The following is a 14,640-nucleotide window of genomic DNA, read 5'->3' on the forward strand; positions in this document are numbered from 1 at the left end:
AGCTGGGCTGCTAGTGAGTGGGCTCAGGGCATGGGACCAGCGTCTGGTCAAAGCCAGATTGTGATCGACATTCACACACCTAAACACAAACGCACAACCCAACACACATTTCAATCCGAAAAACCCGGCCTCCCCACTCCAACCGTCCCACAGCTGTTCTCCAGCCGGGTGTGGACTTAGGCCAATAATAGATCCTCCATCCTCCATCGAGGTCCGCACACATACACAGACGTACACGCACACGCGGAATTGCTAAATTTTGTTCTGCGGTCTTTCTTTAAACTCCAAGGGAGGAACCTGCACAATGCAGATGCTCAAAATTAATAATAACACAGGTTCTCATTTTGCCCGTTAAAAAAAAAAAACAACCCACATTTTGCAGCACTCCATACAAATTATCCTTTAGCTCCTAAATGTTTTTATTTATTATTTATTAGCAGCTCCTAATCAAAAATCTTAAATTCTATTTGACTTCTTTATGGTTTTGATCTATTATCTATCAGCATTTTTTACAATTGGTTTATTGTTTATTAAAAGACAATGACTGACGTTTTGTTTGAGTATCACTTCAGCCTGTTGAATTCGAGGGATAGAAACAACAGATAAAGGCCACATTAGCAGTTTTCATTCATTGTCTGCAATGTCTACAAAAGATTCATTCACAGCAGTTGTGAAAGTGGCAACGAAGAAGAAAAACAATTATCTCGAATTGTGATCTTAATTGCCCAAAATATGCCACATGTTCTTTTAAACGTAAGTTGTTATGAATAAATGTAGAAGTGCATCAAAAACAATGATACATCAACAGATTCAGCAAACAGCGTTTTAACATTTAAGACGCACTTACCTATTGCTCACCTGCACAGCTGCCACTCATACGCAGCCACTCTCAACTCTGACCAAACGTCTTTTGACTAATTATATATTACCTTTACAGTCGGCTGTCAACTTGCAGGGGTTACTGCGTCTCAAGGCACACACCATTACACACACACACACACTCACATGCAAATAAATACTTTGCATTTGCACAATCAAAAAAGAAAAAAAAGACAAAGATGAGTACTCGAATGCATATTTGCACATTTAATCCCTCAGTGCTTTATGTGAGTATATTTAGACGATTCACAGCTACGCAAAGCTAGATAAAGTTGTCTTTTTTTTTTTTTGAACGTTTTCCTATTACCATTTCAATGATGACCCATGAACTACACATCTTAGAAACATATGTATCAAGAACCAAGATGTGTAATTGAAATGCATATTCCCGGCAAATTAGCAAGACACAAAAGTGACTCTGACATTTTCTGCAGAAGTTGGAAGGAGATTTGCTGTCAGAAATGTCACGTTTGAGACACTGAGGAGTTCGATCAACAAATCCTGTCAAGAAAAAGCAGAAAAAATATCACATTTTATCTCAAATCTTATTTCTCTTTCATTAAAAATGCATCGCAGATATTTTAAAGAAATATTGATCAATCTAGAATTTGCACATTTCAAAAAGAAAATTATTTTCTAAAAAGTATCAGTGTAGAATGAATAGTTTGGATTGATGATGACATTTTTATTTTTAATTTGGGATATTACTGTTTTATTATCCTAATTTCATTTAAAAACATTACATTTTTTATAATAATGCTAAAATTAATTTTATATTGATTTATTTCAAATTGTTGTATTAGTAAATTAAATATATATAAAATATATAAAGAATACAAAATAGTAATTTAATCCATGCATGCTCACATGTCAGAAGTACTAGAGGCAGCAGAATGTGACATTTAAATCTGTAAACACACACCTTCATTATTTAAATGTTCGGTTTACATTAACATAATAATTTAAATTATGAAATGTAGTATAATAATAATGAAATTGAATTAATGGTAAAATGTGTAAAATATATTTATCATAAAACAAATGTATCTTTAGGAATTAAGGCCAAACATGATCCTTTTAAAATGCTATGGCAGCTATAGTAAATTACATATTACTATTTTTAAACCAATCTTAATTTTATTTTCAAAAATTTACCAGGACTCAAAACCTTATTTTGCTTATAACATTTACTATAAATTATTAAATTATGAAAAAAAAACAGTGATAATTAGCAACAATAATGTCAGAAATGAAACTTTGAACATTGTAATTATACAGTGTATTTAAAACATACACACAAAACCTTAGAAAGAGTTCATGCTGAGGGAAAAAGCAAAGCAAATAGATGATATACATTTTCCCTTTTTCCTCCCAGGTGCCGTATTTACCTCATTTTCATTTTAAAACTTGTGCAGATAATACTTGTCTTGGTCTTGCTGTGAGTGGAGTACTCGGAACTTCAGGGTTTTTTATCTAACGAGACGGCGGCGATAGGAGAGGGGAAAAGATGGTGGGGGCCGGGGCAAGTCGGTCAATTTAATTCCTGACGATCTGAAAGAGGTCAGGATCATTTCATATAGCCCTGGCTGAGCAGATCATTACCAGTCACAAATCTGTTGGTTACATGGCAAGGATTTATAGCTAAGTAAATAGGGAACCGTCATAAGTTCTGAAAATGGCGTATTGGCCCTGCGATAATGGCTAAAGGACGATTTAATAGAGTTCGGCATTTATTCGTTATCTGTATGCGGACAGAGACTGAATTGGCACTATCACTCGTTTTTTTTTTTTTTTTTAATAATGTGGTAGGCTACCATTGCACATTTCTTCTTTCTCTTTCCTCTGCATGCAACACACGCACAAATGTTGGAGCACACACACACACACGCACACACACACACACCGACACCACACAGACGCCACACACAAAGCAGCAAATGCACACACATTTTTCACACACGAGCACTATACGGAATAGTTTCGATTTCAGTCACAGCAGAAGGCTTGGCCACAAGAGATTGTGCTGGTTTGAGCCGGCATGGACCAGATTTTACAGGCTACAAAGGAAGCAGATTACCACTTGTATCGAATTCCGTATTGGATAAAAAAAAAAAAATCTTTTGTTTGAAAAAAAAAAAAAAATTGCTGATTATCATAACAGAAAAATTGCAGCAGTGCAATTTTGAATACTGGCTGGCATCACAAAAACACAAGGCAAGGCGCTCATGCAGGAGTAATTATAACATTTACAATATTCTGTATTTACTGCTCTATATCTCTTGAGCAACGCGAGCGTCGTTGGCTGTACTAAAGAACGGATGCCAAAGAAAAATAAAGCAAAACAGTAAGAAACACAGCTCAACATGGCCCCTCGTATAGTTTTAACAAATCCTCCACGAGGACTTGCAATCAGTCAGGCAGCACAAATGAGCTAGAACAAGTTTTGTTTGGTACCCATTGACTGATGGCTGAGCTGGGGGTGAGGGATCGCAAGATCTGCTGGGGTTTTTTTTCAACCCCCCCCCCCTCAAATAAGCACATCCACAGTGTAGTTTTAAACTTTGGCCTCTTCAATAATGCATTCTTAGTGGGGAGTTGTTGCTCAAGTTAGAAGAGACACTTTCCACTCTTAAGTGCGTCTTGTTGCTGTTTTCAAGGGTAGGAGCTCTTTAGAAAAACATGCAATTATACTTGTTTACCTCCCACATTACAGATATCGACAATATTTTTATATTTGCAATATTGTAGTATTTTTTGATTGGTGGAAAAAAAACAAAAACGATGCAAGAACTATTTTGGAGATGTTTCTGAAATTACAGGGGGAGTGCTGTGACAAAGATTGTAATGTGTGAAGCAATTGATATTTTTGCTTGTGTTTTATATAGTGTAGATTCCTGAATTTATTACCACACGACACATTTCTTCGAGTGTGTTTACTCGTGGCATAATAAAAATAGAGGAGACAAATGCATGCAGTACAGTATTTTAGGATTCCAGTATAATGGGTGCAGATGTTAAACGTAAGTTTTTTGATTTATTTTGGTCATAAGAGCTGGTGGAAGGAGCTGATGCTTTATTTTCTGTTTGTCACTTGAATTACTTGAAGAAAACGTGCAATTTTCTGACCTTCCTCTTAGCATTTTTTCACCCTAAAGTTAGCAATCAAGTTTGTAACTCAAGATCTAAGAACTCTCCTTTTATATGATGCAAAATTATTCCAGGCTTACAAAAATTCAAAAATAAACAGCACAAGTAAAAGTGCCCCTGAGCCTCCCTTTAGATCTGCTAACCTTTAATGTTGGCCAAGAAATGTGAATTTAAAAAGAAAAAAAACCTCTAAAAGGTTGCAAATCTAGAAATTTGTCGTCCCCCCCTCTTTTTTTTTTTTTTACCAACTGTGTTGCATTCCCACGATAAGCCCCCGCCTTCTCTTTCCTCCTCCTCTTAAGAACAGGCCAGGGAAGCAACCTTTTAAATTGTGATTAGGCATAATTAATGGCAAATGGGATTATTTCCCTCCCTCAAATGTCTGATTCATTATCAGAGATGCAAGGTTTTCCAGGACAGGGAATAAGACTAGCATTTCTTATTTACTTCACTTTAAATTTGCCATTCTCTTTCATCAAAAATGTATAGCTATGCTAAGATTCATTTTTCATGATCTGTGGCTGTCCCAATAATAAGCTGCACTGTATGTATATGCAGCGGTAGCCTCACATGGCTTACTTCTACATAATCTAAACAGCATGCACCTTTTACTAGAGATGCAAAATGAAATATTGACGGCATATCAGCATTGATAAACAGCGGTACAAATGGCGTGGCTCAGCATTTCTCCAGCTCGGTTCCAAAGGGCACACATCTCTTTTTATCCTTTTCCGGATAATTCAGCAAAATGACAGATATGAAATATGTTTCCTCAACATTTTAAACTGCACACTATATTTTACTCATTTTTCTCTCTTGCTATATCGACTTCTGTGATGTGACTTCCTTCATAATGTTAGTTGATATTGCGAGTGGAGCGATCCGTTCCCTGTCTTTGTTTAATGTGACAGCGCCAGGACTTGATCTTTGTTTGTTCAAAAAAAAAAGTCAGCCCGGGTGGCGTGTTTAGCTCCGTTTAATGTGTTTGTCTCATGATTTTCAAATGCTAAACATGCAAACAGATGAATCGTCAAGGTTAATTCTGTACCCAGCCACATGACTGATCTTCTCCCTGCCATATTTCTGCTTCCTCTTTTTTATCTCTCCTTCACTCTCTCCATCTTTTCTCTTTTCTCCCTTCTGCTCTCATGATGCAGTTGATAAAGTTACGTGAAGAGGTAAGTGCTTTTCTGCTCCAACAGTTTCAATTCTGCATTCCTTCTGAAATTTCAATTTGCCCTCCCCTCTCCTGTAGAAAATTAAAATCTGATCATTTGGACATTTTTTTTTTGCATGTCTGGTTGAACAGTCTACAAGCTAAGCCAGAGATAATGGATTCATCGAAGGCCAGTTTTTCCGAATTCCTTAAATATCTTAAAGAAAAGACATTGTTTCTGATGTGCCTTTTTAAAGACAAATACAAGGGACTGGATGCCTAGTGAAGCTTCGATTATTGGATCAAACATTGATCAACTTCTTAGTTTCAAGATGGATTTACTGCCTGTAAGATTTACTGTCCCTTAAATTTCTTGAATGGGGCCACACCAGTTGCTCTCTGCCTTTTGTAATAAACTGGGGTGAGATTATTGTTATTTATATGATAGGCATTTGGGGCTATATTAGACAACAGACTGTAAGGTGTTGTTTTGTCATCCACCACTGCATGAACATCACCATTTCCAAAGATTACTGAACTCCATACACAACATTTTAATCTTTTCATGTATTTCATTATTCGTATTCCATAATGTGCAATGTAAGATACCATGCACAGTAATGTAGTGAAAGTCATTTAGTGTCAACTCAAGTGCTGCTGAACACCCATAGAAATAGAAAAAATAGAAAGAACAAAAGAAACTGTTTGCTGTTGTCATTTGATGAATGCAAAAGGAAATTGAGGTTGTTTTTAGTTATGGTGATAACACGGTGGGGCATGAAGTGTATCACACTCATAAGTGTTTTGGCATATTCATACTCTTAATTTCCTTATTTAACAAAAAAAATACAACCATGCACCAATCTAATTTTCTCTCTTTCACCAAAGTTACACTCATGTTAGCTTAAATCCCTTACTCATCGTAAAACACACTTCATTTAAACTTGAGAAAAATAAAATAAAACTCTGGTTTGGTCGAAAAAACAAAAACCAAAAAAAAAAACCCAAATCCTAAATCACTGAGTTGGATGTAAAAATATGCTGATCTGCACATTGTTTATCCCTGGGGTCTCTGTCTGCTGAGCAGTGGCTCTTGCTTTTTTCTTTGGTGGCAGCTACAGTACATCATGTTTCAACAAACATGAAAATAATGGTGTCAAAAGAGACAGAAGTAACAGTTACACTGATATTTGAAAAGTAACTGATTTCTAATTTGACAAAGTACGACTCCACTGATCGTTACTCCATCACTCATCATTACTACCTCACGTAAGTGGATTCGCAACTTGCTGCAAGTCGCTTTGCTTTATGCTCAAGTAATTGCAATGGCAATGGTACTATGAAAAGTGACTACCCCTCTAACCATCCTGCTATGGGGATGTCTGTTCTACTTTCACTATTTTTATGTCAAAAATATGCAAAAAACTAAGAAATGTTGATATCTCTTGAAATGCTTGACTCTGTTAGGTACTGTATATTGCTGGCTTCTAGATCATGGCCATTTTTAAACATGCAATACCTAAAGTGTAATTTTGGTTTAGCAGATAAAGTTAGCGACAATACACAGCCTTCCAAAAGAAGAAAATCACAGTCAGCTTGTTACTTACAGCAACAAAAAGGACCTACACTAATTGGCACTGATGATTGTTTTTCTTTTGATTGCCTCAAACTTTCCAGTATCGAGTTCCCCTGAGCAACAAGTTGGCAGTCTTTTTTAGGTGGTAAGCAAAAAGCACTACGTTGGAATAAGATCATGGTTCCTTGAACTTTTACATCATTGCAGGATTAGTGTGGTATTAGCTGTAACTCTAATCCAGATGCTTTAACTGAGCTGCTGCACTCATGATTAAATTCAAATTAACTAATTGTTGCAAATATAACAGGACTGCCATGGACACCTGTCCATTTTATCCTTTTCCGACTGAAACGTCTACTCAAAACAACATTGAGATTAGTAATGTAGCAAGCATGATTGTATTTAAAAAGCATTCATAGTTTATATTTAGATTTAAACAAAAGCATTTGTTCTTGAGCTGTCCAGCAAAATAAGTGATATTAAGTAAATATTAGTTTTAGCTTTTCATAATGATAATGTTTAAAATTAACACATGTAATAGTAGTTGTAACACCTCATGAAGATCATATTTTATTTATTTTAAATTAACAAAGTCACAGTTTATTGAAGATTGACAAGCTTGCCGTTCTTTTAGTTCGATATGATGGACGGTTTTAGGATTTTTTTGAAAGCTTAAGATACAAACAACTCTTAAAGGATCAGCTCACCTTAGTTACACCTTAATTAATTTGCCAGAGTTTTTACTTCCTCACACTACTGCCCATTTGCCAGAAGAAAATGTAGGCATTATACATTTCTGCAATCCATGAATATGTTATTTGCACATCACATATGAATCATATCAGCATCTCTACAGTGATGTAACATATGAGCTAACTTTAAAAAAATATTTTACTGTGAAGATCATATTTTGGAGATTTTGTTTATTTGCTATTTCTGTAGGTTATATTATATACCATGTCCTTTAAAGCATGACTCAACTTGTATGTACAGGTGCACTTACAGTATGTTGTTAAATGTGTCTTTGAGTGAGACGATGTTCAAAAGGGCCTCTGCTGAGGCAGTGTAATTCAATTCCTATCAAAGGCTCACCATTCACACCTATCCATAATTTAGAGCGCCTACCTGGCCCAGATGCCATGTTATCACGCTTTTTTCTTTTATTTAGCTTTACTTTTGTTTCCCCTTTGTCTTTCCACCTCTTTTTTGTGCATTTCCTCCTCGCCTGAGGGTCAGAAGACACCTTGAGTTACCTCACCTGTCTACCCCTCCTGGAATGGCCTTATCTGTGTAATCGGGCTTGATTCTGCGCCCTCTTCGCCATTGCACTCCTCCATCGCAGTCTTCTACCCTTCTGCTCCTCCTGCATTTGAATCAAAGGCTGGCACAGCTTATACACACTTAAGCCTTGCTTTAAAAAAAACTATACTTTTTTTTCTTCAGCTGAAAAACATGTTTAAATATTTAGCACCCATATTCACAGCTGTTTGACACTTGTAATTCCTCGTCTTACAAGTCCCAAACAAACGGCACAGAAGATCACACAGTCAGTCTGAATCACAGCTGTCATCATTATTCACTTTGACTCTCCCCCACCCTTATTGAAATAATAAGGAAATCATCTGAACTTTGGAAAATGGTGATAGTAACCGCCTGTGTTTGATATTGAAAAAAGGCAGGAGAGCGAAAAGAAGAGGGGAGAGATTTCTTTTGAGCTACAGCTGCATTGTTCTGGGGCTCCCTGTTAATAACTTACAACTGAAGAGTGTTTCTTGACGCAAAAAAGCACAACAAAAAAACACAATTTTTCGTGGTTCCTAAGAAGATCTTTGTTCAAAATGTAGGTGTCAGATGAAAAGGCATACATGCATAGGCAGAAATGGTGGTGATGGTGGCGGTGGGGTGAACCAGTGCACTCAGGGATGCACAGTATTTAGCATATATTGCATTTAAATCCTTTGCTAGAAGGCTCCATTAGACAATCAAATATGATTTGATGAAATCCTCAGTTTTTCTTAATTTAATTAACATCAGGTTTGAATTTTGAGCCAGCGTTTGAGTCAGAAAAGGTGCGAGTGCATGTGTGTCTATTCTGAGGATATGATGGTTATATCAGAACCGCAGGGGTCAAGCCTTGATATGTGACGTTGTAGCACAGTAGGGGCTGGCAGCCACTTTGCATTTCCTCAGACAAAAATGCTGACAAGTGTGTCTCGGCTTTTGCTTGCTAACTGCAGAATGAAACCAAAGCAGAACACTGCGATCCACATTTTTGTTGTATGATATTTGTATATCGGAACAAAATTGCTTCTCTGGAGAGTAATAGTCACCTCATTTTCGATGAAGTTTGTAGACATAATCTCTTTATCAGCCTCAACTGTGACTATGTACTAGTGTAGGATGTTTAGTTTTCATTGTAAGCGTTCCTTTTCATTATTTTCCACCGTATCATCTTGCGTCCATTGCTGGGTTGTTTCATTATTAGGGCCATCACTGTGTGCCATTACTGGATTCTTAGTGGCTGAACTCTCACCTTTTCCTTCAGGTTCTGTCACCGTCAAACTCGGGGCGCATTATTCTAATGATCACACACACATATACACTGCCACTGCCACCACTACCCCCCCCAGCAACCCCCCACCTCACACCCACCCACACTCACCCTCCCCTCCCCCCGGCCCTAAAAGAAGACAGAACTAGGGAGAGAGTGAGAGAGAGAGAGAGAGAGAGAAATTCAGGAGGAGAAAGCTTTGAAGTGGCTTTCCATCGCAGTGAGTCTGCCGGCCGTCTCCCCGAGACGTGTCACCTTTGCCGAGAGGGAATAGGAAAATCACGTTTCGAATGGTAATGATAACATACTAATCACTTGAGCTCTTTGAAGAACCCGGGGAGTGCGCTACTCTGTCAGTATCCCTGGCTGCCTCATGCTCCCAGGCACACACAGGCACTGCAGCCATGGTCTAGGTGTATAAGCTTAAGCATTGCATGTCAATACGTCCCCTCTGATCCATAGGGGCTCATTATAGCCCAAGCTTGGTATCCATTTTCTCCCACGAGCGCACTGCCACCGTCTCCACTGGTGCCACTACCACTTCCACACCCGTGTAACCCCTCCTCACCACACCCTTCACCAAAAACACACCTTGCATCCCGTCCCACACGCTGTCTCCTCGTCTCTTTCCTTCCACCGTCAGCCCATTTTACCACCCATCCACCCACCCATTCTCCCATCCCTCCATCCTCCCCCTGCCCTCCCTTTAACTATTGAAAAGTATCTCTGCAATTTTAAATGACATCTGTCAGCGGCGCCAAGAAAAAGGAAGCGAGGGAAAGAAAAGAGTTCAGAGGGAGTTTTCTCCTCCCTGCTCTTTTCCCATCCCTCTTATTGTCAAACTTTGAAAAGTGTGTCGTTGACTTTTTTTTTCCCTCCACGTTTTTTTTTTTTTTTTTTTTTTTTTTTTCATTTCCTCTGAGTGATTAGCTGGTACACATTTTGACAGCCTTACCAAAACTAGAGATTTCACTTCTCCCCCCCTGTCCCCTTCGCTCATGTGATGGGCATAAACCCCTGTCAGAGAGGCGGATGTCATTCGTCGGGTTGTTTTTTGAGTGTCAGATACGTTGCATCTGATCAGTTTCTTAACATAGCATATTAGAAAGGCCTTCAAAACCAACAACATTCGAGTAAACACTTAAGCCGTTCGTGTTTATGCTGTTTGTGATCCTCTCTTCTGAATTCAGTTTGGATTTAATGAAGGCTGGGTCTCTGCAGTGGACAATATGCGCCTGTATATGTTGTTTAAAAGCTGTGTTGTATGTTAAATCGGTGGTTGAATCTTTGCACTGAACAACCACAGATTAACAATAGATCTTATTGTAATCGCACCGTGCCTGTGCTTTATGAGACAGATGGAGTGCATGATGGCATTAACTAGTTTATAAGAAAAAATCTGTATAGATATTATACACAAAACTTGCATTACACACTTCAATGTTTGGTTAGTGATTTTAACCAATCAGTAAAATAACAGTTTGGGCAATATTTTAAATCTGCTTGAAGCAACCACGCTGATGAAATAGAATAATTACATTGAATAAAACAACTTCAGTATAATATCCAGGCATTATCTGAAACAACGAAAGATCAAACAGATGCTTCCATGATTAACCCCCTTGTGATGCAGTACACCAGAATCTTTTAATGAGAGACATAGTCTATTAGATCTTGCCAATCGCGTTAAAACATAAAAGGTCAGAAACACAGACTCAAACTTAATGCAAAAATATTGGGAAAGAACCTTAAACATAATCCTTTTGAAGAAAGTCTTACATGATTGTCTAAAATTTAGACAAAAGTGCTTTTTAGGCAGTATATTGCAACCACAACCAAAGCAACAGTCACAGTTAGGAACCCTCTTTTGAATGATTTTCTTAAGTATACTACACAGGATATGTTGGTTACTGATACCGTAAACAGTATCGCCAACAATAGTGAAAGTAAAGGCCCACCCCAAATACAATCTTGTTTGCTGTATTTGCAGTTTTTTCAGCACGATTTTTGTAGCTTCCTTTTGGATGGGTGCTGCTTACAGTCAAGCGCCTGCTCACTACATTTTTATAAACCTGTGACCTCAACTGAAGGCTATGTTTTTATGGGTCCATGCATTGTTTCTTTTGTAGGAAAGTCTTACATAGCTTACTTTTTAACATTGTTATGCTGAAAACATTAAAGTAGGCACGTGCTGTTTTTTAATTGTCTTTTGTGATGTAAACTTGTGAAATAAACACATTCAAGATGTCTATATTGCACTCAGTTGAAAGAGTATCAGTAAAAAACTGCATTTCAAAATGTCACAATTATTCTTTTATTAATTTCAGCCTTTTAATGTTCAGTTTAATTCTTGATTTGCTCTTTAAAAGAATGTTGAAAATAATTTCCTTAATTTTTTAGTTCAACAAGCAATTTGTTGTATAAATATCCACACAAAAAGAGCACATTTATTTTAAAACAGATGCGTTGGAGGTGCGTGAGTAGAACACAATTTGTAAATAAACTCTGGAACATTGTCTAACCTTCAAAAAAAAATTTACTTTTACTGCAACGTTTTGGTTATGGTTAGGGTTAGCCATATCTTTCCCCGTAACCTTAACCCTGATCAGTGTCTCACTATAAATGTATTTCTTTTGCAAGGGTTAGGCATAGTTTGTCTGCATATGATGCATATCTGAAAGGACTATTAAATCTAAATCTGTCAATCTAATCTATCATATTGTGAAAGCAGGAGAAAGGCAGAGCTGAGTGCACTTTGATTTTTTTTAAATTTATCACAAGAAACATTGTTATCACAATATTCAAAGATGTATCTTACGTTCCTCATATTGTAGGGTCCTAGAAAGTATTCCCAGCTAGAGATTTTCTGCTTTCTTGAAAAAAATGCTTTCCATTAGTCATTGACAAACTGACCTCCTTTACCTGTTAGTTGATACAATATTTAGGGTCCACTGATGGTGAAAGAAGAAATAATTCTGTCTAAATCAAATAGGAAAACATTCAGAATTTGAGTAACCACAACTAATCACTTAAAACAATCACTTACAAGTAAACATTGGTGTAGTAGAGAGTATATGCAGGTAACAGGCTATACCCTTCTAAACAATTACAGTACCTATCAGCCAAAAAGTAACTAGAATATATTGGAGCGTATACCCATTTTCTTCTTGTTAATTAACCCATCTAACGTGTACTTCACCCGCCTCATAAACTACCACTTTATAATTCACTTAATTCAGGAAAATAAAGCATTCATGGTATTGAGCAATACAAATTGTCACACAGACACCAGCATATGTTGTTGTCAATATGAGTTTATGTGTAAATGTAGTATTGGTTCTGTCTATCTGGATTTAAGAAAACAGACTGAAAGCATTTAAAGAGCTAACAAGATATGAAATAATTTGCCCCTTTTCATAGAGCTACATGTTTATTTCATCATAAGTAGCCTGCGTCTGTAAATAGATGGCTCAGCCGCTGGATACATGCACACAATAAAATGTCAACATAATGGTAGATTCTTGCGTTCAAGGGCCCCTACTTTAAGATGGAACTCAAGGCCATCAGTCAACAGATGAGCTCTTTTCTCGCCTTGCTTTTCAGACTCGAATTGTTGAGCTGTTGCGAAGAAACTAAAACCACACGTTCTCTTGGTATCCAAGGAACTGCTATCAATTGATATGTTTACACACAATATTAGAGCCCTAGATAACACCTTGATACTCACAAGCATCCACTTTGAAAAAAATGATCAAATTGCTTATTTAATTATTCATGAAACACATTTTTTTCTTGATATGCTCTCTTAGCTCCACGCGTTCAATGGACAGCCTTGTCAATTGTTGATAGGTGTGCGTAAACCATGTGGGGGGGGGGGGGGGGATGATGCAGTAACTCATGCATCATGGATTACTGTTTTGGTCGACTAATGTGGATAAACAAGAAGCAGAGAAGATGATGGTTTTGTTTAGAGAAAAATATCAAAATACACACCTTAATACTGGTCATTTTATTTACTTAAATAAAAATGTTGGATTGTTATTATATAAGAAATGTTACACTTTTTAGGTTACATTGCTATTTACAATTATGGGGGGGCGGGTGATTTCTCCTCCACTTGGACATGATTTCTTTTAACTGGAAAGCTTCAAATGTTATTTTTACTGTCTCTTAATTCGCCCCAACCTCCCTGCCTTAACTTTCCTGTGTGTGCAGCAGAAGGCTGCGCTGTGAAACAGTACCAGGAGGCAACAAACCTCAAAGTAGTTCTTGTTTTTATGTCCAAGATGAGGCAGCAGCACCTCTTACATTGTCAGCCTCAACATGCATATGCTTGATATTCCATCAGCATATAACACATTGTCATCCATGAAGGTTATTGCCAACCTGGCTGTATTATGTTGTCGCTGTGGATGTGGTCTGTCTGTTTAGGTGACAGTGTTGATGTGTTTCTTTGAAATGGGTCCCAGCCCTCTCAATCAATTTTTTTTTCGTGTGTGTGTGTGTGTGTGTTTGTTTCTGTTGCTTTATTTTTTATTTTTTTCTCTCTCTCTCTATTTGTTGCAGAGAGCGCATCTGTTGGACAACACAGAGAAGCTGGAAAGGTCATCACGGAGACTGGAGGCCGGCTACCAGATAGCAGTAGAAACTGGTACGCATTCTGTTTTGGATTGGAAAGAGTGGGGTTGGTGTCGGGAGGGAGGTGTGTGGGGGGGGGGTTCAAGATAGTGGTGAGGATGAGTGAGCGACAGCAAATTGTCTTGCTCATATGCGAGGTGGGTGGATATGTGTGTTTGTGTGTGTTTGGAAGGGGGGGGGGGGGTTGGAGGGTGGGTCGGAAAAAAAAAAACCTCTTTCCTTGACGCCTGATGACATTTTCGGGAGCACATCAAAGGCGAGCCAGGGAGGGAGAGAGAGGTGTACAGGCAACAGATCGAGCGCCGCTTCTCCTTGCTCTGCTCCCGAAGAAAATTCGTGCATTGCTACAACTGTGTGTATGTGTGTCTGTGTGTGTTGTGCATGTGTGTGTGTTGGCTGTTTTTTTTTTTTTTTTTTTTTTTTTTACACAAACAGACAGGGGGTCTATGAAAATAAACAACGTCAGCGTTCCTCCTGAAGTTCTTAATTCAGCAGTGCAGAAGAGGAAAAAAAACATAATATCACTTTCTAAATAAACCATCCCGAAAAAAAAACACAACTTCCTTTTTTTCCCTCATTATCAAGGATGGTTTTTATCTTAAAATAGGAAAAAAAAAAGCTCATTGGGATCTTAAATAGATTTAACCAGTTAGCATATTTTCTTTCTTCCTGTCTTCCTTCCTGACAGTCACC

The 14,640-nt window shown here is 37.7% G+C and overlaps 1 protein-coding gene across 4 annotated transcripts in view; it reads left to right on the forward strand.

The window, feature by feature from the left end:
* Window positions 1–14,640, forward strand: part of vti1a (vesicle transport through interaction with t-SNAREs 1A) — a 143,824-nt gene that overhangs the window by 27,199 nt on the left and 101,985 nt on the right. For 2 of the 4 annotated variants that reach the window (XM_042507706.1, XM_042507708.1), the window contains exons 5-6: window positions 5,184–5,204; window positions 13,876–13,960. In XM_042507706.1, the coding sequence (XP_042363640.1) occupies window positions 5,184–5,204; window positions 13,876–13,960 (106 nt within the window). The remainder of the gene's footprint in view (window positions 1–5,183; window positions 5,205–13,875; window positions 13,961–14,640) is intronic. The other 2 variants (XM_042507707.1, XM_042507709.1) reach the window with 1 other exon arrangement.

This window comes from Plectropomus leopardus, chromosome 19 (genome assembly GCF_008729295.1).
Source record: "Plectropomus leopardus isolate mb chromosome 19, YSFRI_Pleo_2.0, whole genome shotgun sequence".
Taxonomy (NCBI): domain Eukaryota; kingdom Metazoa; phylum Chordata; class Actinopteri; order Perciformes; family Serranidae; genus Plectropomus; species Plectropomus leopardus.